General features: G+C 43.2%; 1 protein-coding gene across 6 annotated transcripts in view; it reads left to right on the top strand.

Annotated features, from left to right (window-relative positions):
• SH3PXD2A (SH3 and PX domains 2A) overlaps positions 1-23,821 on the top strand; it is an 822,832-nt gene that overhangs the window by 151,633 nt on the left and 647,378 nt on the right. Inside the window, exon 1 of one of the 6 annotated variants that reach the window (XM_085606771.1) lies at positions 5,134-5,414. The exons of 4 other annotated variants lie outside the window; for them this stretch is intronic. In XM_085606771.1, coding sequence (XP_085462897.1) covers positions 5,346-5,414 — 69 coding nt within the window. In that variant the 5' untranslated portion in view covers positions 5,134-5,345. Of the gene's footprint in view, positions 1-5,133; positions 5,415-23,821 lie in introns of those variants that run through there. One more of the 6 variants, XM_085606753.1, reaches the window with a different exon arrangement.

Raw genomic sequence — 23,821 nt, 5'->3', positions numbered from 1 at the left:
TCTTGATAGCCGAGAGCGATCCCTTGTGAGACGGTTCTTATTCATCCTGCACTGCATTGTGCCGCCTTTCACTAGGGGCACACTACAAATATATCACTAAGATACATATTCTTGCCCAAAGTTTAATATCCTGAGTGACTGCTTGCTGGGTGCTTGGTGATCTGCTGTATCCCTCTTTGATCTCGGATTTGCGTCCCATGGCGGCAATGTGAGTGACACCCTGAAGCTGGACAAAGGACCTTAGGGGAACACTGAGCATCAGAGACCAGACTTGGAAGACTTATCCCGCAGGTAAGTGCCTCTGCAAGACATGGGGTCTTCGATAGACCCCGTTCAACTTTGTTATTGTACCGCCTAGCGAGCTCTCCCACTTTCTCCATAGGCCAGTCCACTTCTTGACAACCTCCGCTGCACAGGCATTAAAAAAAAAAAAGATGGCGGACTGCATGCCGCTTAAAAAATGGTTCTTCGTAACCGTGAAGGCCCACCTTCCTCCATTCCATCATGAACAACTGTTTTCTGTAAACCTTTCCTTCGTTTGAGTATTGCCACATCATGCTAATAGATTAACTCCTGTGCCTTCCTTAGTTTCCAAAGATGCAGGAGCACCAAACTGCAGCGCTGCCCCCCACATGCCACCCCAATATGGTTCTCATATTCAGACCTCAGCTATCTGACGGCCCAGGGTTACTGCCCTCTAAATACAGAGCACAAGCTGAGCTTTTGTGCTCCAGATATAATCGCCTGCTTTCTTTACATTGAGCATAGCTGAGGTATGAAATTCCCTCTGTGCCCACACAGCTTTGCACATATTTTAACTTTGCTTATTTTGCCAAACACCATAAGTAACCCTTTGAAAGTTTCTGTGGAGCTCTATCGTTTAGGGATCTTGCTCGAATTTATCCGTGCAAGATAGTCATGTAAATTTAACGTGGCTTTAAATCATTTTCTAAATTTTCTCTTTATTCGAAAAAACCCATACTACAAAAGCATCCACCTCGTGATCCTTTTTGCAAAGAGTTTATCCTGAAATTGCATTGCTAAGCCCACAATTGAAAAAGTTGACACTTGCTTTCACACTGCCACACTTGTTTAAAAGCCCCTAGAAGTTTGTTGGTTAAGTGCAAATAAAAGAACTGTGAAACTATAAAATAGGCATTGTAGATTTCATCAACCGCACTACCAAAGTGTTTCCGCAGGCTCTCAGGGCAGTGGTAGCTATGCTATGACGGGGAGCGTAGCACCCCCTGCCAGCCTCAAAACTTGTAAAATAAAACCATAATAAACTGGGTTTATTATAGTTTTATTTTTGAGGCTCTACTAAGAACCGGTGAGTTTTGGGGGTGGGGCGATCGCGGAGGCAGTGCAGTCATGAAAGGGAGTGGCAGGCACTGCACTCATTGTGCATGTGGGTTTGGCCGGCCATCTAAGACCGGCTAAACCCACATGCGCACTGAGCTGTCTCCAACCCCAGATGCGTTGCTGGGTTGCAGACAGCAAGCTCAGACGCCCAGTGTCACTGGGAGTGCAAATTCATGGCGCTCACACCAATCCTGACGATTCTCTCAAGCATGAGAGCAGCAGCAGGATTGGCTGCAGGGGACACAGAGCCTGCGCTGGTGAGTACATGGAGCAGAAGAGCGTTGGGCGGCAGCTGAGTTCTTTTTTTCCTCTTTTTCTTCAAATGTTTTATGTGTTGCTCACCCCCCCCCCTCTCCCAGTTGTCCTTCATCAACCCCCATCTCCCCTCCCTCACTCCGCCAGGGGGATTTCCTACTCCCTGCAAGCAAGCTCAACACTGAGCATCACAGAAGCAGAAAATTTAATAAAATTAAATCACTAAAAATATCATCACTAGTTGGGCCTTATTTAGAGTTTGGCGGGTGGAATAATCCATCATCTGCAATATTACACGTGCCATAGGCTGTAATTCACTTGTAATACGGTTAGCGAGAAATCTGCCACTTTTGTGATGCATGATCTAACTCTAAATATTGACCGTAGTTGACAGCGGCCTGGAGCCAGGCGTAGCCCTCCTCATTTTAGTTTTTGTAAGCCTGGCAACCAAGTGAAAGGTAGAGTAGACAATCTTATGTGTAAGAGTCCCACTGTGCGCAAAGGGAGTAAGCTAGAAGAGTGCACGGATATGGTGCTCAGGAAAAACTCTCCGCCAGGTTGACCATGTACCTGATGCTCCATAGCTGGGACTGACCTTTAAACACTGGGGTCTAGGAAAGTCTTTGTACTCCTAGCTTCTTGAGATGTCGCTGGTGCCCATGAGCTCTGTCTGTATCCAGTTGAGAACATCTGCTTTTTGACAATCCGGCAAGGAGCGATGCATCAACAAAAGAAGCCCACAGTGGTGAAAATTGCATTCTTTATGAAGGCATTTTCAATTTTCACACAACATCATGCGAGTGTGGCATTTGTATAGTGAGTGCACGTTTGTCCCACTTGTATGTGTTATATTATGGTAGTCGTTTTTTGTAAGGCTGATCTGTCTGAAACATTCTGGCTTCTTGGAGCTGACAACTGATTGACAACTATGTTGTGTATCATTTTCCTCGTTGGAGATTAGCATGGACAAGGGACCAGTTGTCATGGGTAGAACTGAGCATCTGGCTATATGTGCATTTTTAATGTTCTTTTTATCTATTTGTCTGAGTACTACGATCATCAAGACATGCTACTTAATCCAGAATGGATGTCTCTGTACCCTGGAAGGGCATACAATAGATAGCGATGATTGTAGTGCCTGTGTAAACAGACAAACAGCTTTGTTCTGTCCACAATTTGGGAGTTATGGTGTAATAGTTTAAAATGATGGAGGTAACATATGTGTGGTTTCTGGGTTACAGCTTACTGAAATCAAGGTGTGGGATGGCTCGATTCACTTTAAAGTGGAGGTGCAATGCACAAGGAGGACTCTAATTAATCAATCAATCAAGCAGGATTTATGAAGTGCAGCTAATCACCCACAAGGGTATCCAGGCACTGTTTGTGATGATGAATGGCGCTCAGCTGTAATGACAGCTGAAAATGAGGCAAAAAGAGGTTCAAGGATTAATTCTACATAAATCCAAACAAAGGGTGAGAGTGGTCACATTGCAGGAGCCCTATGGATAACTGCCTAAGCGCGCCTTCAGACCAGTTGACTGTATCACTGTGGTTCAGTCATTTCTATATTACTTCTTTTTGGAGGGAGTTCAATCATAACACATGAGAAGCACAAGCTCTTCTATGATGGCTCTAATCCTTGTCTGGATCTCTTCTCTAAAAGAGTATGGCACTGAAGAACTAGAAAGAAGTAGATTGCTTAGTTTTTGGAACCTTCACAAACTTTATGTAAAAAAAGAGCGATCCAAGGGCTCAGAGTGGCAAGAATTACGCTGTTTCTCGTAAAATGTTTGATAAGAAATGTCAGATTAACAGTGTTTTGTACAGGCTTCACTTGGCCTAGAAATGGGCCGCCTGAGTGATAAGAGGTAGAAAGAATACATAAAATGACAGGCTTTTGTGAATGACTTTTCCACTGGTTGGATTCTTTTCTGGGTATCTATTTGACAATTCTATGTAGCTCATAATTTTGAAATGTATTCTGTGTTGCCCAAGAAACCACAAAAGGACATTGAGGCTTGTCCATTGTCAAGCATGTAGTCTTGAATGTTGATTCCATTTCACAAAGCTGCCTCAAGGCCCCCTTGATCTTTAAATATTCTAGCTCATGTGTTTACCACCAGGGCAGGAAAGTCCTCCCCAGAAAATACAGGGTTGTTTCTTGTTGGGTGTATAAGAGCTCTGTCAGTACTTAATTTAAGCCGGTGGTTTCCGGTGCTAGGCACTGGCACTTAATTGTCAACACTGGCACTTATGACAGTCTGCCACATGGTGGCACTGTTTGTCTGATTTAGAGATCAGCACAGCAGTTGTTTCTAATTAAATATACCTTTAAAAATTGCTCCTATTTGCTGTACAAGCTATTCTTATAGCTTTTGGGGCCTGGAATAGTTTGGATTGTCACACTTGTAGGAACGTGATGATTAATAGTTGTGTTGGTACAGTCACTGGCAGTGCTGGCAAAGGCAATGGGTGGTGCAAGCTGCAGTGGCCTCCTGACAAGGACCCCTGCACTTACGTTTGTTTACAAATTAAGCACAGGCTGTGGTAAATTTTCCCTGATTAAGCACCTTACAAAAAAGCAAGTTTGGTTAAAGAGGGAGAGTAATTTGGACCTTGTGGCCTCAAAGAAATCATTAGGTGACTTTGAAAATTGCCAACTTGGGTTGGGAAAGTATTTTTCATTCCAACCACAGTCTGTTTTGCGAATGGACTAATTAAAGGGCTGCTTCTGCCAGGTCTAGTCTGAATGGCAACTGGAGTGTGGCAAAAAAACCTACATGAGAATGCGTATAGGAATCTTATACCATGCAGTGGAAAAGCTTCTTTGATGCCCTGATTTTTTTTTAAAGTTTAGGCATAGAGTGTTTTTAAAACCTGTATTCAGCAGGTCTTGATTTAGCATTTTTGGCTGTTTTGTTGAGATAGTACTGAAGTATTATCCTAGTTCTCCAAACTACCCGGGTACAGATGCACAAGCTAAAATCTTGATTATTCATGGTGCTTACTGCGTGAATTACCTAAAATTGCAAAATTGTTTGCCATTTTTGCTGTGTCGATTTGAAGTCCACTTCCTGCACTGCAGTTTCCGGAATGGGTGTAATGTTTTTCAGGTTGGGCTGGGTCCTGGCTTTCTCTAGAAGGGGTGGGATTAAACCTTCTTCGAGAGAGACCGCCCATGCAAATGTATTGAGCCCAAATGGTCTGAGTTGTCTTTAGTTTTCCAGTTTTCACGTGACCTGATTATTTCTGTTTTGAAACTTTATACGCTAGACAATATTTAAATTTTAACATGAAAGTGCATGCTACAAGTTAGCATGCGATCAGGCCGCAAACAGTGTGATATATGTGCATATGACGTATGAATGTGATTGTACATGGTTGCAGAAGTATTTCTCTGAGATGGAAGTGAAACTAAAAATGCATGTGAGAGGTGTGTACCTGGCCGTGCCTTGGCAGAGCGTTAATCACTGGGCCAGGCACGCGCGTTCACCTGCCCTCAGCCTCACTCACATTAAACAAACAGCCGGTTCTGAATCGAGGTGACGCCCAGTGAAATGCACATATTGCAGCTCGTAACTTGTTCAGACCTCATTAGCGCAGACGGGTGTTCCCGCCGCTGTGGTTGTCTGGTTCCCAGGTAGGCCCTGCCCGCGCGCCGGACTGGGCCTTTAACAAAGGAGGCTGCACAACAAGGTGAGCCCAGGCAGCCGAGGAGAGGAAAGGGAATGAACATGAGGTCCTGGAAGCTAAAGAAAAGACTAATGAAGCGAAGGAACTTCTCACAAAAGAGCAAGGTGAGTGGATGGAAGAGCAGATGCGCCCTATCTGGATTTGGCTATTGCAATTCAGTAATGAGATCCAGGCTGTCTTCGTTGAATGCTGATTTTGTCACGTGGTTTGATGATCTTTTATTGGCAGCTTGTCAATATCCTCGTCTAATGTTGACATCGGAGGCGAGAAACACTGAATGAGTCCCGCCTGTGAGAAATGGCCTGATAATGTTTATCGAAAGCCTTTTAACTGCAGTACATTGGCATTCAAAGATCATATCTGTGCTGAAGACTTTAAAAAAAAACGTGAATAGACGAGGCACATGTTGTACAAGATTCAGCAAGCCAACTTACAAGTAATTCGATAGTTTCTGGAAGTACTCCTCGTTTCAAAAAACGCGTACCCTTTGTGCTAAAGCATTTAATACTTTGGCAGTCCTACTGCTGTTTTGCATAATTGTCAGATAGGTTTTTGGGACTTATCGTAGGAAGAGAGCCTACTTCCAAAAACGGATTTTACATAAATTGTCAAGAAGGTTTGGTGCACTGTATATGCCATTTCTGCCTGGCAAGATTTCTTACAAAGTTTTACCGATGTGGCAAGATTCGGCAGTCGTTGTTTTAATTGTTCTTGTTTTACAGAAGTATGAAACGTGGTAAAGCATAAGAAGCATCGACCGGAAACAGAACTCCGTGTAATATTATAACAGTATCATAGTTACAAGATGCTTTCGTGGATTAATGTTGTTTTCTAAATTTAGGGATTCCCTCCTGCACCGCTCTGGGCTTCTCAGTCACTATATATCGATTGCCTTCCCTATATTAGATACAGATGTGACACTTTTTGCTTTTCATAACTGCACGAATATTTTCAACTGCACACTTCCAAGCATGCAAATGGACAACTTTATTCATGTTAAGCAGAATGTGGAAATGATAAATTTGGGAATGCGCAACTCTTGCGTAGAAAAGTGTACATTCACTGTTGGAGCTATGCGTACATTTCTAGGCGTGCACTGTGCCTGTGACCTGCAGCCATCGCAGTAAGGCCTAGGCTCTGCACAGGCCAGACTAGGAAGTCCTCTTCTCCAACCCTATGATTGGTTGTTGATCATGCATTTTATTGCTATAAAGATTTTTCACCCATTTGCATATGGAAATCAATGAGTTTAGCCCAATTTGTTAGTAAGTACCAGGCACCTTAAAGTCCACCTTAATGAAGCCATCCCATATTTTTAAGGTGAGTTTCCCACTTACCCCCTCCACCAGCAGGATGGTGGAACTATGTAGAACAACCCCAGCTTGAATGTACTTATTCTGCTAGTTGAGCTGTTGTGTAGCACGCCCTGTGCAGTAATCCAACATTGAATCTAACTGGTACCCACCCAAAATAAAAGCAACCTTTGTTGTGCTTTCTATGGACTATATCGCATGACACGTAAAGCAGTGCCGAGAACATGTGGGAAGCTGGCGTGTTGACAAGTAACAGCTTGCAAGTCTTTATTTAAATAGTTTGTTTACTTTTCTAACAGCTTTGGAGGGACAAATTAAATACCAATCTGTTGACACATAATCAGTAGTTTGTGCACTGCATAGTCTGCTACTGCATAGTCCTCTGCATTTCATGTTTCATACCCCATAAATATGTCAGCTGCGCTCCCTATCAGGCCCTGTCTGTCTTTAATTATTGACAGGAGCGTTTTCTGTACTAGTGGAGATGTTTTGGTGGGTGTGGACTATCCAGGCCGCTGTTGCACGTGTAGAGCCTGTGTTTAGGTGCCGAGGTAGTGTGTGTGAGAAAGGAAGGCACATAGCTGCGTGTCGGGATGTGCGTCTGCACGCCTTCGCTGGTCCCCAAGCAAGAGCCTTCTAAGATGGCGGCTTCTGGTGGAAGTGGAAGCTCTAGAGCTTGATTTCCAAATCTCAGGATTGGGCTATTGAATGCTCCTGCTGGCAGATCTAGTTGCCGCCAAGGACCAGCCGGTTGCAGCCATTTGGATCAAGCTACACCTGTTTGTTTACTTATAAAGCATTTAAGTGCTGCAGAAGCAGTTCATTCTCTTTTTGCGAATCAAAAAGGGAGTGAGAGGCTGGATAAACTGGATACACAGCCCGTGGTGGTGAAGAGAGACATAGGAACCGGTAAGCAATCTTAATCCAAAATAAATCATAGGGTACTGCCAAGCATGCCATTCCTGCAAAGCATAATTGAAAAGGCATGACCTGTTTAAAGTGCCTGGATACTAGTCTTACATTCAGTCCAGGCTCTAGCTTTAACACAACCTGCAGGACGTCCTTCCCACAAGAATAAATGGGGCAATGGGGTTACCTGCAACACAGTCCTCCGAGGCTGCCTCTCATACCCCACTGGGGTGTGAAGGAGCATACTGCCCCGTACTTTTGGTTCACAAATGAGAGGAGCTGTGTGTGACCTTCCCCTCCAATGATAAAGATAATTTTAGGGAACGGGGGCTCCCCAGTTGTGGTGCAGCAACACACCTCTCTAGTGGAACACAGTTTTCCTTAATTTATAGACCAACCGGTCCATATAATAGACCTCTGTATTTTAAGAGGGATTTGAGGTTGACAGATATTTCATCTCACACACCACCTGTACATTTTGCTGTCAATTGCGGCCACACACCCCTTTATATATCCTTTTTTCTGGTGAAAGGGTGACGAAGGGGAACCTTTTCAATCACACATTACTGTTTTCCAGAATCTCAGGATGAAGAGAAGGGCGATGTTGGAGAGTGCCCCAAAAAGAGAACAGCACATTGTGAAAAGATCCTTAAGAGGTTAACAGTAAGGTAGTACCGTAAGAGAATAAAAAAGTAATCAAGAAAACCTCTCACAAAATATTCAAGTACACAAGCAAAAACATGTAACAAAAAATGCAAAGCAAGCCCTTTCAGAAGAAATCCCCAAAACAAGTAGATACTTGTCAAGCAGCAGAGAATCCCAAGTATAATAGAAACCAGGGATTTATGTGCAATGGGATGAGGAACACGACAAAAAGAGGAACCACAAACTTTGAGCTACAAGGAACTGAGTTTCAACTATCCTCTAATACTACCAAGGCTGAAGATGTCCTTGGTAACCCAAAATACTTCTCACAAACTTGAATTAGGAAAATACTTCCTGCAAAGGGCCTTGCATGGTTCTCCCTCCAACAGGAGCAAGTTTTTTCCTTGCCAATTTTAGGTAGCCAAACACCTTGGTATAAAAGGAAGATACACTATTGCTTCTGTTCTTTTAAGATGGCCGAACTCTCGAATTGTGAAGAGATGGCAGATCTATGGTAAGAACCACTAGGCGCTATAAAGTGAGGAGGCCACCCCTCTGCCTTCCATGGTCTGAAATGGAACCATGGAGATTGCGGCTTTGTCCAGAATGGAACTGCGGAGCTTCACAGTCCTGCTTCTGCATTCTTGTGGCAGTATTGTAAAATTTGCTCATCCAATTGTCTGTGTGCAGAACAGCTCTGAATTTCACAACTCTGGGTACAAGGTTCCCCTTCCCTCATACACATACCAGAGGACCCACAGATGAACTGACGATTGTTAAAATGCTTTACGTTGGTGGCAAAAAAGATGCCAGCTCACTGAGTGGGAAACCCGGCTAAAACAACCGACAGCAAACCTAAAGTACTTTTGAGGAAATCACTGAACCCATGCTACATTTTGTGCCCCTCCAAGGCCCAAGAGCATAACAACACTAAACAAATTCTAGCTGAAAATGGGTTCCCCATCAATGGCCGCTCCTCCAAAGACGTACAATTTTAACTCAATTCACAATTACAATGTTTACATTTATCTAAACAACATTCTATTAATTTTTTTGAAGATTTTAATGCTGTGCATTATGCAGTGGCTTTAAATAACTATGCTAATAAAATAAACTTGAAACTTAAACTCCTTCATACACATGCAATTTCATCGAAGATGGAAGAGGAGAGGTGTATTGCCAAAAGAAGAAAAAAAAGACCCCTAATGACATCAATTCTTGCACTGGCAATAAATGAATTCCTCCACCAAAGAATAATCATTGATGAAGGTCAACCTGTCCAAGGATGATCTCTGTATCCTTTAAAGATGCTTCTGTGTCTAACTCCTTCCTGTCGTCTGGCTGAGACACCCCATCATCAGACCTGTGCTTAAACATCAGCCACACGAGCCCTGAATGAGGTAATGATGGCAACTTAAGTGGGTCCACAGTGCAAAGATGGTTCTTATGTTGTAAGCTAGTTATTCAGATGTTCATCCAAAAAACAGACCTCTCCTCTTTGCTGCTAACGTTGATTGGCATGTTTGATCAGTGCCAGCTGACATTCTTTGGATATTCCACCACAACTCAGAATGCGAAGAACAGTTAGCAACCCCTATAGCAAGCTTTTGATAACTCATTTTGTTTTTGTAGCCTACCTTGAGATTGCATCTTGAATAGCTGGTCGCTCATAAATGCTACAAACTTTTTTGGGCCATTCCTATAAAGGGTTTTGTGCTTTCAAGACAGACCCCAAGCCTCTGAGACTTGGCCTGCCCAAGAAACGTGGCATTTTATGTGTTTGTTGCCAATTAACAAATGTTTCTCAAGTACATTGTTTAGAGTGGTTGCTGTAACAATAGTCTCTGCATCTGGAAGGTCCTGCAAAGAATCCAACTCAGACACCATACTTGGAGAGGCAAGTAGGGCTAGGAAGCTGTTATTTGTATGTGTATGTGCAAGAGTACAAGCCCAGAGCAGAGGTGGCTGTGGCTAGCCATTTCAAAGGTTACTGTAAATAAAAACTCCGATGAGCAGAAGAGATAACAGCATCTACACGGCATCAATACTTTTAAACAGGAAAAGCACTGAAATGTCATCCACATTATACATATACAGGATACGGATCATCTATGAGAAAATCAAAACAAAGTGCTTCTATGTCAACAATGAATTATTAACACGAAAAACTCCCAGTGACATAGCCTCTCCAATGACTTAATATCTTTATTATGTCCCTGTTCTTAGATGTGCCCTGGAAAGTGAGAGGATCCACAAAACCGTAAGTCAGGGCAGAAAATCTGTGTGGTACGGCACATTCCCCATGCCTTACAGCTGGTTAAACCAATTCTTCCATATTGGATTCAGAGTCAGGAGATTGGAGCACTTCAAGTGCTGGTGGTGGGCATGTGGCTCAATGAAGAGCACAAGTCATGAGAGTAACTAACTTTATTAAGACATTAACTTGCTGTCCTTCATTAGGGAGCCAGTGATGGGCGAATATGTAAAAATGATTTATCTGTAGCTTTACCTGTAAACAAGTGATCCTTTGACTTCAGATGTGTTATTTTCTGCTCCCATAACACAAAACTGAATATACTGGGGCTCCTAGGAAAGTGCTTTAAATGTCTTTAACTTAATTTTGAGTGCATGGTGCACCTTGCCAGGAAAGTCACTCAACAGTTTAGTTTTTTCTGCCTGTGGTCTTTAGTCCAATACCATGGAATGTGAGTCCTACGTGATCTGCAGGAGCCAGCATTGCTTTTCCTTGATCGATGAGGATAAGTGCGCTTGAAGAGGACAGAGATTCTTCGACATCTAGGAATTCCATTACTAGACCTCTCATGCAGGTGAAATTGGAGCATATCTCAATCTTGATATCCCCTTTCACATTCAGTATTCCTCAAATTTGTGCTTGCTGCCTTTTCCTCTACTGGTCAGATATGGAACAATTTAAATAGTCAGTTAATCCCAACATCCCTATCCACCAGTGTGCCAACATCTTCAAACTTCAACTCAGATATGATTGGTTGCCTACCACATCAAAAACTGGAGGAGAAACACTTCCTGAAGCTGGACCTCTCCAACAAAATTTGAATTGCTGACAACTCCGCATGGGAATTAAAGTACAGTCTTACAAAACATATAATTGGGTATCGGAAACCATATCACTATTGCACAGTAGAGTGTATTCCTATGGACTCCTCTTCACTAGCGCCCTTCACTGTTCCTGGCAATTGCCCCAGGATGTAGACGAATCCAACTATAAACATAAATATTCTGTCCGTTCAACTTTATTTCTGTTGTGTCCATGCCGTGCAATTCTCAAAGCCTTTTCAAAATCTCTTGCTCACTCTAGTTAGTTGTCCCTCCTGCAGCCTCTCTCACTGCCTTAGCTGGTAGACAGGATTTCATCCAGAATTTATTTAACCTGCAGTCGTTTCCATTCGATGCCATATTTAAGTTCACATAATCACATGCCTCGCCTTAAAATCAATGTTCATGTAGGCCACCAGATTTAAAACGAATAAGACCATAATCCAGCTTTTGACTGGCATGACTGTAGGGACTGTTTTTTACTAGTTTTGCTCTGTGTTGTGCAACGTCGCTGTGCTCATTCAAATGAAATTGAATACCTTCTCTGTTATCCTAATAATTTAGGTAGAACTTTGGTGTACTATTTATCTATTCTCAATTGGGTTATTTTAGACATTTTCTTCTTATACAGTGCAGTGGTGCTCATGGACCCATTTAAAATAATGCAAGAAAAGTACAGGTAACTATGTATCACAACCCAGTTGCTGGGCCTACAACATCTACAATGGCTTGGTGATTGTTATCACAGATTTACCTTTCTATCGCTTTAACAAGCATGTGTTACTATCAGTGTCGGACTGGCCTATAGGGCAATCTGGCCGTGCCCAATGGCCTCATCTGATAGGTCAGTGTGTGGGCTGGATTTATGGCCATTTGTGGACCTGTTTTATCATCTGCCGGGTAGGTTTTTACCTTTAATTTCCCAGATATTAAAACAAATATTGCCTCCGGCAAGCTCAAATCCATGCAATCTTCCATACCTTTCAAAACACCTGTACAGAATGCCTTTACAGGTTTACAACTGTCCAAATGGGCCACTTTTAAGATTTGACATTCACGAATGGGGGCCACTTTTATTTTGGTGCCTGGGCCTATCTACTGTCCAGGGCTGGACTGGGAATGAAAACCGGCCCTGGCAAACTGCTCCCCCCCCCCTTCCCCCCCACCCTGGGGGTGGGGGTGCGGCCGAGCTCTCTGCCAGGGCCGGTTTTCGGCCGATTTTGTTACCGGGCCGATTTTGCAAAAACGGCCCTGTAACAAAAACGGCCCCCACCCGTGCGGCCCACCAGGGTATTGCCCGGTGCCCGCTACGGCCAGTCCGGCCCTGCTACTGTCCCAGTCCGACGCTGGTTACTGTTACCCAACTCTACGATGCTCCAAAAAAATTATCTCACAAGGATAAAAGGTGGTCTCCAACCTGGCAGCATTCATAACCTCAACTGGAAGACTGTATCACGATCTCGTCCGCAAGTGCTTAACTCACTGAGAGATCCCACCATTCTCTACCACTAACGCTAGGTTCATCACCAGAATAATCCGATTTCCACCAATAACCCCTTCATGCTGCAAGACCCATCACGAGCCCCTTGAACACACAGCTTTTCATCCAGGTCCCATCCTTTTAGTACAAACACTGGAGCGTAGAGTGATAATGACGAGCACAAGGAGACCCCAGAAATGCTGCCCTCAGGATTGCATCAGTGTCATTACAAAGACCTTCTTTCTATTGCTCTTTTGGTGGAACAGCTGTTGTCCATTTGGAGAAGATGGAATGACTGCTTCCTGTGATGGAGTTGATTCAAGGCAGAGCTTCTGTTCTTTTCTTTAAAGAGAGTGCCACCTACAAAATAAATATGAAGAAATAGTGTTCAGTTTGGCTTTGGACATGATTCACTTACTTAATCTTTGTGCAGATGCATACTGTCAAGTACCATATTAAATACTTGTCTTTACTCAATATTAATTATTTAAACGATCCTACAGTATTTTGAGATATTGTAAATGTATTTACTCAGATTACTGAATATCTGAGTCAGATTTTTGTATCTCTGTATTACTCGGAGATGTAATGTTCTCACATTACACCTCTGAGTATTAGAGATTTTTTGTAGAAACTGTCCTCTGCTCACCAAGTTTTCTAGTTTATAATTCCCGAATATGAATTCTGAAAAAGAATTTCAATCTTAACTAGAACTATACAACTCTGTAGGGAGAGCATCAGATTTTGGTATATGTAAATGATCTTTATACTCCGAGTCATTGAAAGGGAATCCTGTGAGTGCTGTGTGGGTAGTTCCTAAAGGCAGGGTGGATTCAGACCATAAATGTATAGATTGCTCACTTTGTCTTGTTTTCCATCTGATGTAATCTTGGTATGATGCACTTTTTCTTCCTACCATCTCATATGGAAGGGCCTGAAACACCATCAGAACAAAATCTAAAGTACTACATTCTGATGAGCCTTCCATCGCTTGTAATATGTCATTTATAGTGGATGATTACTAGTAGAAATATACTTGTATTATTGCAGGGTGTCAGGCATTGTGTGACCAATTATCACTGAAGTGTCCTCTCTAGGTTATTAGAAGCAGTTTATAGGTTAGATCAGACATTTTAGTTCTTGTGGGTGCAGGAGAGGTGTGTTGGAGAACACTTGCTCATAATGCAATAGTTTGTACCTAAGCCACATTTCTAATCTGCCTCTATGGTAACCGTCTTGGAAGGTGAGGGTGGCAGAAACATATACTTGCAACATAAATAAATAAGCATTGGGCTTGAAGGTTACGAGAATACAGTAATGCTGGATTTAGGTATAAATTGGAGACTGCAAGAAAAACTGGACATTTAGAGAAACTGGCAAATGGCCATGCTTAGCTACCCCATGAAACTTTCACAAGCATCAATGCCCGGCTGCTGCATAAGACACACAGTATAAAGAGAGAGGTTCTGCCATGGAAGTATCAATAACTTTTTGGTACATTTCTCCTCGGCGATTTAGGACTATCAATCAATGATGCACAAAAATACACTGCTGACCATAGATAATACCACAAATAAACAAGTATTTACAATGCAAGAGGTCTTGCAATAGCGAGATTTTGAGCTATTGGCATTGTAAATGGCAATGCCTTCTATAATATTAAAAGGCATTGACATTTACAATACCAATAGGTCAAACTTTAGCAAAAGCAAGACCTATTGTATTGTAGAGCACGGTGGCCATGAAGCGGGTGCCGCGCTCACCAATAAAATAAAAAAAAATTAAACTGAATGTGGTGTCCGTAAAGCGAACACCGTGCTCAGCATGCAATACATTTTTTTTTTTTAAAAGGTGAAAGAATACGAAGTGTCCCTGAAGTGGACGCCGTATTGTTCTAAAAAGTAATAATTAAAAAAAAAAAAAGTTTTGCCAAAGTGCCGTGAATGTTGTGTGGGTAGGGGGCAGCCGCTTTTAAAGTTAGAGCGGCATAGCGCTCTGTACGAAAAGCGGTGGGCACGCTGCAAATACAAAGAAGCAGCCACCATTGTTTGTCCCCATAGTCCATAAACAAAATAGTGCGTATCCACATATAAAGCAGTCCGTATAACAGCGGAAGAAAAAGGTTGTTGTTATGGGAGGTAACAAATGCAGACAAGGCGGTACCAAGGATGGACTAACAAGCCTACTTATGAATCAGTAGCAAGCATTTATGAAGGACATTGACACAAGCCAATAACCAATGTGGGCAGAGAGTGGGAGGGGCTTCCAGTGCATATTTCAATACAGCATGCCTCGCAGAGCGAGCAGCGAAGGCACGCTGCCCTTAGGCTCGACCTAAAAATGACAATAACTCAATTGACTTGAAAAAGTGTAGATATATTAGAAAATCATATATCGTATGTGATGATACATATATCAAATAATAAAAGACAGGACTGATACACATTGAACAAAAAATAATACTGACATACAAATGTGACTGATATTTTACACAAATAATAACATAATAGCAAATAAAAAATTTGGACACAAATAACATGCAAACAGAAACTTATTTAGGACCCCTTGGAGATGATGTTCAACCACACTCGTTTATGTAGGGGTCGAAACTTTGACGTCAATTGAATAAGCGTTCCATGCCCAAATAGACATTACCATGATCAGAATGAAAATCATATGCCTGTTTAGGGCCATCTAGTATATTTGGACACCCAAATAAGTTTCTGTTTGCATGTTATTTGTGTCCAATATTTTCATTTTCTATTATGTTAGTATTTGTGTAAAGTATCAGTCACATTTGTTTGTCACAAAGTATTATTTTTTGCTCTGTTCAATATTTTTTGGACAATTTGAATCAGTCCTGTCTTTTATTATTGATATATGTATCATCACATACAATATATGATTTTCTAATATATCATCTACACTTTCAAGTCAATTGTGTTATTGTCATTTTTTATTTGTGGTATTATCTATGGTCAGTAGTGTATTTTTTGTGTATCATTGATTGATAGTCCTAAATCGCTGATGGCAAATTTACCCAAAAATTATTGTTACTTCCATGGCAGAACATCTGTCTTTATACTATTGTCATTCCCCAGGTTCTGCATGATACTGGGACGCCCCACTGTTATTGTATATAACATACAAGCACAAAAGAAACCTGTTGAACTCCACTTGCATTGAGAATGGGTGTAACAGGCATTTTTAGCTGGCACGGAAATTCGGGAATTGATAGCTGTGCCTTCGAAAACATGTTTTATTCACTCCTGTGATAGGCACTATTTTTCATTTCTCCATATTCCCAGTTACAGTTCAATAACCATGCTTACATTTTGAGGCCAAATACAGCAACTCATTCGAAGTAGGGACCTTCCACAGAGAAAACCAGCGGGCCCTACTCCACTCTCTACAGCCTCCTGCAATTTGTAGGGCATTCTAAATGCAGCAAAAGTAGACCACTTTTGATTATTTTTTTCTTCAACAAGTTGTTGGACTTGTCATTTGACTGTGTCCATGGGTGGCCATATTACTGAACTGCATATTCTTGCAAACAGTTTCCAAATATGGCATTAATCACAGGCTATCACTATGAGAGTTTACCTAGCTGTGACCTGGGCAAATTTCTTCTACAGTGGTTTGATAATTTATTAGTGCAAAGAAAGTTTAGTTGCCTTGCCAGTCCAGACTAATATACCATTCTCTTAAATCTAATTCTTTTTAGTCCAAGAGCTTCTTTTTTAGGTCGAGCCTACAGCAGCGCATGCGCTGTTGCTCGACTTTTGTAAGTGGGATTTAAAAGTGCTTCCCACCGGCATTTGCTGGCCTAATGCTTGCGTTCACGCTCACGTGAACGTGCAATTACTTTCACTTTTGCGCGCGCACCACTCGCATTTAACGGCGCGCGCCTCTCTCTCCTGCTGCAGCCCCCATCTTTGTATTCCCCGCGCCGGATGTTTTCATGTTTAAATATTGTGTTGTTACTAACTTTGTCAGTATTGATGCCGTGATTATGAAATTGCCAATAAAAACTTACACTTAAACAAAATCTTGTGAACGAACCCCAATGCAATGTTTGCATTATTTGATTTCATTTTTTTCTTAAAAGAGAATGTGCTTAATGCTTCTTTTCTCTCGTGCCGATGTATTTTGTCACGGGTACGGTATGTACATGTGTACAGTGTCCCTGGACTCGCCCCTTACCCGTGGCGCCCCGTCAATCACGCGCCTATAGGCTGGTCTCGAGCCATTCCGCAGTCGGTTTATGGTTTCTCATTACCATGTTCATGTTTCACATTTTGGTTTAGCATGATAAAGCACTTCACTGGCCGCTGAATTCCTCACGGATTTATTTTGCCGTTTCGTGAGGCTGATGTGTAATTCAGTGCCTAGTTTACAGGTGGATTTATTTTCAGTTTGCTGTTTTATGGATGCATGCAGTCAGTACTGCAACTGGGACATAATGACTGTGGGAAACCTAAAATAGGGACGCTGCGGAGGTGGAGTTAACGGGGGCGGGCCAAGCAAGGAAGAGTTAAAAAAGATGCATTGTGTGGTAGGCAACCTAACATCTAATGTCTGCAATTGCATATTAATTATTTTTATATACTCCGTTCCAAAGGAAACTGACAATTAGAAAAGCAATATTAAACTGTACTGGCATATTTGACTCTCTCATATAGACCACATTTTACAAAACCCATAACTTTGCTTATCATAAATGCTCATACCGGATATAAATAAACTTGCATACAGATGTGCACAACCAAAAGTAAATAAAAGAAGCACTACACTCATACATAAATGTATCCCTCGGCAGAGTAACTGATAAACTGCCTCGTTGTACCTTTTATCCGCTGCTCCATCTGGGGATGAGATGTGAAATTCCTTACCTGTGCCAAGCCCAAAAACAACCTATTGAAAATGAATGAATTACCTGTCAACTATGCAAATGTCGAGAGCCCGGTTCAGTCCATAAGGAAAGTAATTGGCTGCTCAGTAAAATTCACACAATGCGTGTGCGGGACTGCCGTGATTGCCGAGGGAAGCCTGTGTGTCTCGTATCGGGGACAGTGGCGGGGAATGCTGCTGGCACCAGTCAAGAACGTTGTTCTCAAGCAATAATACCCACCGGAACGGGAAGCCTGTGCGTTCCCACAGCATTCGCGCGCTGGATGTGTGTCAGCCAATTCAGGAATGGGAAGGCGCACACTGACGCAGTGTGGATGGTCTCATTTGATGGTGAACTATCCAAGTGACGGGCACTCTAGACTAGAGGAAATTACGACTTTCATATTGAGGAGGGACTATGCACCCACCTGCGTGAGACTGACGGCCATAACCCTCAGGTTTCAGACTGTCTCTGAGGAGACCTTTCTTACGCTACATGTCTGCAAACATTGGAGTGTTTAAGACGGGCTTTTCATTGACATTTCACTCTGTACATTTATCTGAATAAGGTTTGACTGTACACGGGCAATTTGTAACAAGCATTGGCATAGCCAATAGGTCTCGCCTTTGGGACCTTCTAAGTGTTTAGTTATGCAGCACAATATCCTTGGTGCAACAACATCAACTGTTGCATGGCTGAACACTTATAAGGTCCCAAATGCGAGACCTATTGGCTATGCCAATGCTTGTTCTGCCATGTCAAGTGACTAAGGGCCTGGTTTCAGAGTCTGGCTGATGGGTTACTCCATCCAAACGCGACGGATATGCAGTAGCGGCCGGGGCAAGTTAAGAATGGTGATGCGGGGTTAGTGTCTGGGGGAGTTGACAGATAAAAGAAAAGAAAAAGAAAACCACTTGCGCTCGCTGCATCGGTGATGCGGCAAGCACAAGGTAAGTGGTTTTCTTTCTTTTTTTTCCCCATTTTATTTTCCCTCGTCATCGTCTATCGACTCCCTCCCTCCCCACTGAACACTACTCTTACCCGCACCGCTCGCCACTGCGGAAATCCCGTCCGCTGTACTACAAGTGCCGTAGGATATAATGGACTTGTAATACATGGAGGGGGCATCCGTCACGTTTGTGATTGAGTAACCCATCTGCCAAACTCTAAATGTATCTGTCATTGGCCACATTTTGGGAATTGAATTGTATATTTATTAAATCTAAGTAAATAAAGAGTTATTGCCTCTTACAGCTTTATTTCTAAGATTTTCTCAACTACCCATCTCTGCTTTGTTGGGGAAGAACTGTGGTCTTTTTCTAGTTGTTGTTTTAACATAGTTGCTTCTCGCCTTACCCTGTAGTTGGCCCACCTCTCTCCTTAAGATAGCAGTTTCAAATTTACTGTGTAATTTGGCAGGCTGTTTTTACAGGGCCATTTGTCACAGTTGTCCTGCTTCCCTGTTTAAGATCCTTATTCCTTACTTCACGCTGCAGTTGGCCTACCTTTCTGGTTCAAGTAATAATTCCTGATTTCATCCTGGAGTTGCTCTCATTTGGCCTGCCGGTTGTAACTTTTACTGAAGGAGTGCGGCCAGGGTGCCATTCCTAAGGTCACCACATTGTTCTTTGTATCGGAAATGTCATTCATGTTCACTTGTTAAGCTGTACTTTGCAGGCAAGTGGTGACTGCGTCGATGCTCATGTTGACGCAAAAACAGTTTTAAAGTTGTACCATTTTCCCTCTGTTGTAATCCACTTTGGGTGTGTGATGTCATGGAGAGAAGCACTTCAACGTGAGCCAGGATGGGAAGAAATATTGCATTCAAAAACCATAATTCACGGCTGGGATGAATTCTTTTCCCCATGAGGTAAATTAATCCAAAATCTGCCTCATCAAACAGGACAACCTCACAGCTTGATTGCTGTCATGGGACATAGTCTTTTCTGTCGGCATTCCTGGTGCACTGTTATTATTTTCTTTGCTGTGTTTGAGTTGGAGCATTTGTTGCATGAGTGAAACACAGATGGGATCGTGTAGGATCTTTCTCTACTTCGCTATTCTGTTCATGGATAAGACTGCATCTTTGGAATTTTGGATGTGTTATGACCAGAATCTCTTCTACGTTACACGTCACAGGTAATAACCAGTGACGGCTGCCACCAAGTAGTACGGGTGGTGCGGGGGATAGAATAATCAATTAAATGTTACTTCCCTTGTTGCCGGCCACCGCCTCGCCTCTGACTCTTCTGTTCCTGCCAGAAGCAGGAAGCACACACAGGCTCCCCTAAGCCAATCACGACACTGCTGTCACCATGACAGCAGCGTTGTGATGGGTCTGAGCACCGTGGTTCGGTGCTCAGACAGGGAATAGGAGTCTGTGCGTGTTCTCCACCCAGGCCATACAATACAGCCGGTCGAGAACATGCAAATTGCACATGACTGTTTAGCCAGCCCAAGATGTCGGCCAAACTGTCATGCACACTTGCATGCCCCAACTACTGCTCCCCTGCTGCCTGTGATTACAGCCAAGCCATGCCCTCAAACCTGCCTGACAACGGAAAAATAAAATAATAACACAGTTTTATTATCATTTTACCTTTCCTTTTTCCACTGCTCAAGGAGCAGTGGGGCGGCGCTCCTCCGCCTTAGTGGAGGGGCCGCTGCTGGTAATACCTGTTTATGTAAATAGCATATAGGGCTCTTTTGTGCATGTGATGAGGGCAATGCCTGGCCCTGAGGGATGTGAACCACATTATCTCAGTTGAAATATCAGCCTATGTCATGACCATAATATTGACTCCAAAGTATCGGCCTGTTAGAGCTATGAATGGCAAGCCCAGGGCTTTATTTGGAGCAGCCAGGTCTCAGACCTAGCAGTGTTTACAAACTGACTTTGAATCGGTCTATATATCATTTTCCAAAACTAGTCGATATATTATTTTCTGATCTTTGTTCTTCAGTAAGCATATATGATGAACTAATGCTAGATATTATATTGTATGTGCTATGGTTTAGAAATAACTCTACTTGGAGCACATGTCTGTGTACTTGCAAAAAGAGATGTGTGCTTTGCGTGGAATCAGGAACGCAGCGATACCTTCCTTGTGATTTTACAAACCAGGGGAATGGCCGCCTGCCTCACCCGAAAAGTAAATATCTAGTACGTCATATTTCTCACGGTGCTAATGTTTGCCCTCTAAGTGAACACTGTGGCCAAACCATCCAACCATCCATATACCCATCCAACGAATTTTCATTGGGATTCAGAAGTAAATTCAGGTTGATTTTTAGTTGCTGGGATAGCATCAAGCTAGCTTACCCACAATTTGAAATAAATGTGCACTATGCAAGTATCTGGCATAATATTCGCTCAAAAAACCTTTCTTAAAATAAAAAGCAAATCAATAAAAATGTTACGGGAGTATTTCCCTCTGAATTGTTTGAGCTGAAGCATGCTGCCTTTAAGGTGGTTGCTGAGAGAGTTGTAAATAGTATTGTCGCTCTGGATAACGGCTGCCATCATGGAGTAGGCAGCAATTTTCTTGGTTGCTTGCTTTGAAGTCATTAATAGTGTTATCAAATGGCCCCATCCAAGACCGAGCTAAATTGGTGATAGTGGTAATGATGGTTTAAAAATGCTATGAATGGACTTTAGTTTTATCTCGGGGATGTTTCTCCTTCAGTTGATACTTTACACGTTAATGTAATATGAATGTGATTGGTACATGCAGAATGCAGTGTTTACCAAATGTAGACCTGCCCTACAGAAAGTTCTCGATAACCGCTATGAGGGAGCATTGAAGAGGCACTCTCGTCTTCATTGGAATCGAATGTAATGATGCTTCCTTTCCACAATACAATTTGCATCAAGGGCAGAAACTTGGTGCATGTATATTTGGGAGAGTGGTGTGGTTTGGTCGTTTGCATGTATATTATGTTCTGGTTATAGGACATTTAATACTTGTGCCAGCGTTTGGTAAGCATTTTTCACTAGGGAAACATATTTATTTGGGAGGTAACATCTCACGATTAGCGCACATATGCTTTCACGTAAGTTAATACCCTCTAATGTGTGCTCTCAACTAAGTCCATAATGCTTTAGGAGTGCTTTGGAAATGTTTGTACCTTGATTCTTAACTGAAGAGTAGTGATTGATGTCTTATGGCTGGTAAGTAATTAATCCTAGAACTAAACTCTCAATTTGTAGTGAAAGGTGAAAGAGAGCTATGCCACCATTATGCTGCAGGAGTTGATACATATTACATAAATCTCAGCAATGGATTCGAACAATTCTGTAACATATGTAATGAGTTCAGTAAATGTTCAAGAGAAAACTGAAAAGTGGACTAAAGTAAATTTTATAATAGTGCTGTACTTGCAGCATTTATTGCAAAGAAGAGGACAGTGGAGTCCAAAGGCCATTTTTAGGTCTCTCCTGACGAAAGCAGCGCATGCGCCTGGTGAAAGCAGCGCGTGTGCTGCTCTCGCCATGAGAGGACCTTTTGCGATCGATTCAGCCAAAGCTGAATCCACGCGCGTCCAGATGGACAAAGATGGCTGCTCTCGCCATCGCGTACTGACAAAAAATGCACACGCATGTGGACAGCCCGACGCCATCTTTGTTTGCGTAGGGATGTGCACACGCGCGCGCATTTTTTTTTTTGTCCGTGCGGTTTCACTTTCATTCTTTTACGGCCACTTGAGTCCGCCGGTAGGGTCTGATCATTGACACGGCTCACTCCTTCACACATGCTCACTTACTTACACTCACATAGTCATTCATTGGTGAGAATCTTGTCACCAGTTACCTCCCACGTACCTCGCTGAGCACTGATACAGAGCAGGCCGGCGTACATAAGAAGCCAAGGAGTGACACGCCACATTACAGAGAAGTAGTGAAGGCAAAAACACGCAGCGCCTCACTCGTGCTTTTTCCCGCCTCCTCCTCTCATTGGGCTTACTGTTTGAATGGGTGAACCAGAGAGCCAATGAGATGAGAAGGAGGGATCTTTGAGGCTGAACTCACCATGATCGGGATCAGAGCGAGCCAGCTGTATGCCCAAAACCTGCGCATAATCTCCACTTTTGGCAACACACCTGCTTGCTGTTACTGCTATTTCATATAGGTACAAACTTTTGTGGAAGGGATACTCGGACACACGATCACAATAGTGTTGCTGGGCAATGCACACTCCGGGCGCCTCTACAATCACGCCGTTGCCCCCCCACGAGGGTCACGATCGCAGCAGCGCTGCAGGCAAAGGTACACTCCTTGCACCTCGGCGATCATGCTGCTGGCCCCCGCGAGGGTCACGATCGCAGCACGTAACTCGGGCCAGCGGAGGTGATACTTCCTCACAGCTGATCACGGGCCGGCAGCGGTGACAGTAGGCACACAGCACTTCTCAGGTTCCTCACGGTCACAAGCAGAGACGATCATGGGGAAAGCTCCTCTCGGCCACACGGATCAGCCCCCAGTCAGTGAGTATATTCATTAACTGCAGTGAGTAGTTGTCAGTTATGTGGGGGAGTGAAGGGGGGAGTTCGGCGCCCACCCACCCACTCACACTGAGTTCAGAGACCCTAGAAGCACAGTAACAGCACACAGGTCTTCAGAGTGTTAGCAATGGGCTGTGCCTATCCCACCTCTAAAGGAATCTTCAATTGGTACGTGATGCTCACACTCTGCCCCCCCCCCATTAAAAAGTGGCAACGGAAAAGACCATCCGCATTGTGGTATTTAAATTACTTTGTCACCAGATAAAATGCACCAGTGAAATTTAGAGTAGATTCAACAGAAAAGGGAGGGAAGCAGAGGAGGAAACAGGCCGCATCTCTCTCTTCCCGTCTCACCTATCACTCCAACGCAGCGCTGGGCCTCTAGGCTCTGCAGAAGCACTATTTGCGACTCTTCTTCACCCAGACGACAACACATTGCGTTTTTTGTGTCAGGTTCTGCGAGTGGCGCCTTACACAGTGAGCAATGCCCCTCGCTGCATGTGCAGAAGTGAAAGAGGATGTACACCTTTCTGTGCCAGGCCCTTGATGCAGAGGGCACTACACTGCCCGTTTGAACCTGAGGCGATGATAGCCCTCTCTTTAGATATGCAGCAGGGCTGAATTATTAAAGCCCATCTGGGCAATACAATGATCTACCACACCCTGGCCACTGTACTTAAGAAGGGCTGAGGCTGG

Source organism: Triturus cristatus, chromosome 1_2 (genome assembly GCF_964204655.1).
Source record: "Triturus cristatus chromosome 1_2, aTriCri1.1, whole genome shotgun sequence".
Lineage (NCBI taxonomy): Eukaryota > Metazoa > Chordata > Amphibia > Caudata > Salamandridae > Triturus > Triturus cristatus.
Note: the sequence above shows the minus strand (reverse complement) of the source record. Positions and strands in the feature narration are given on the sequence as shown.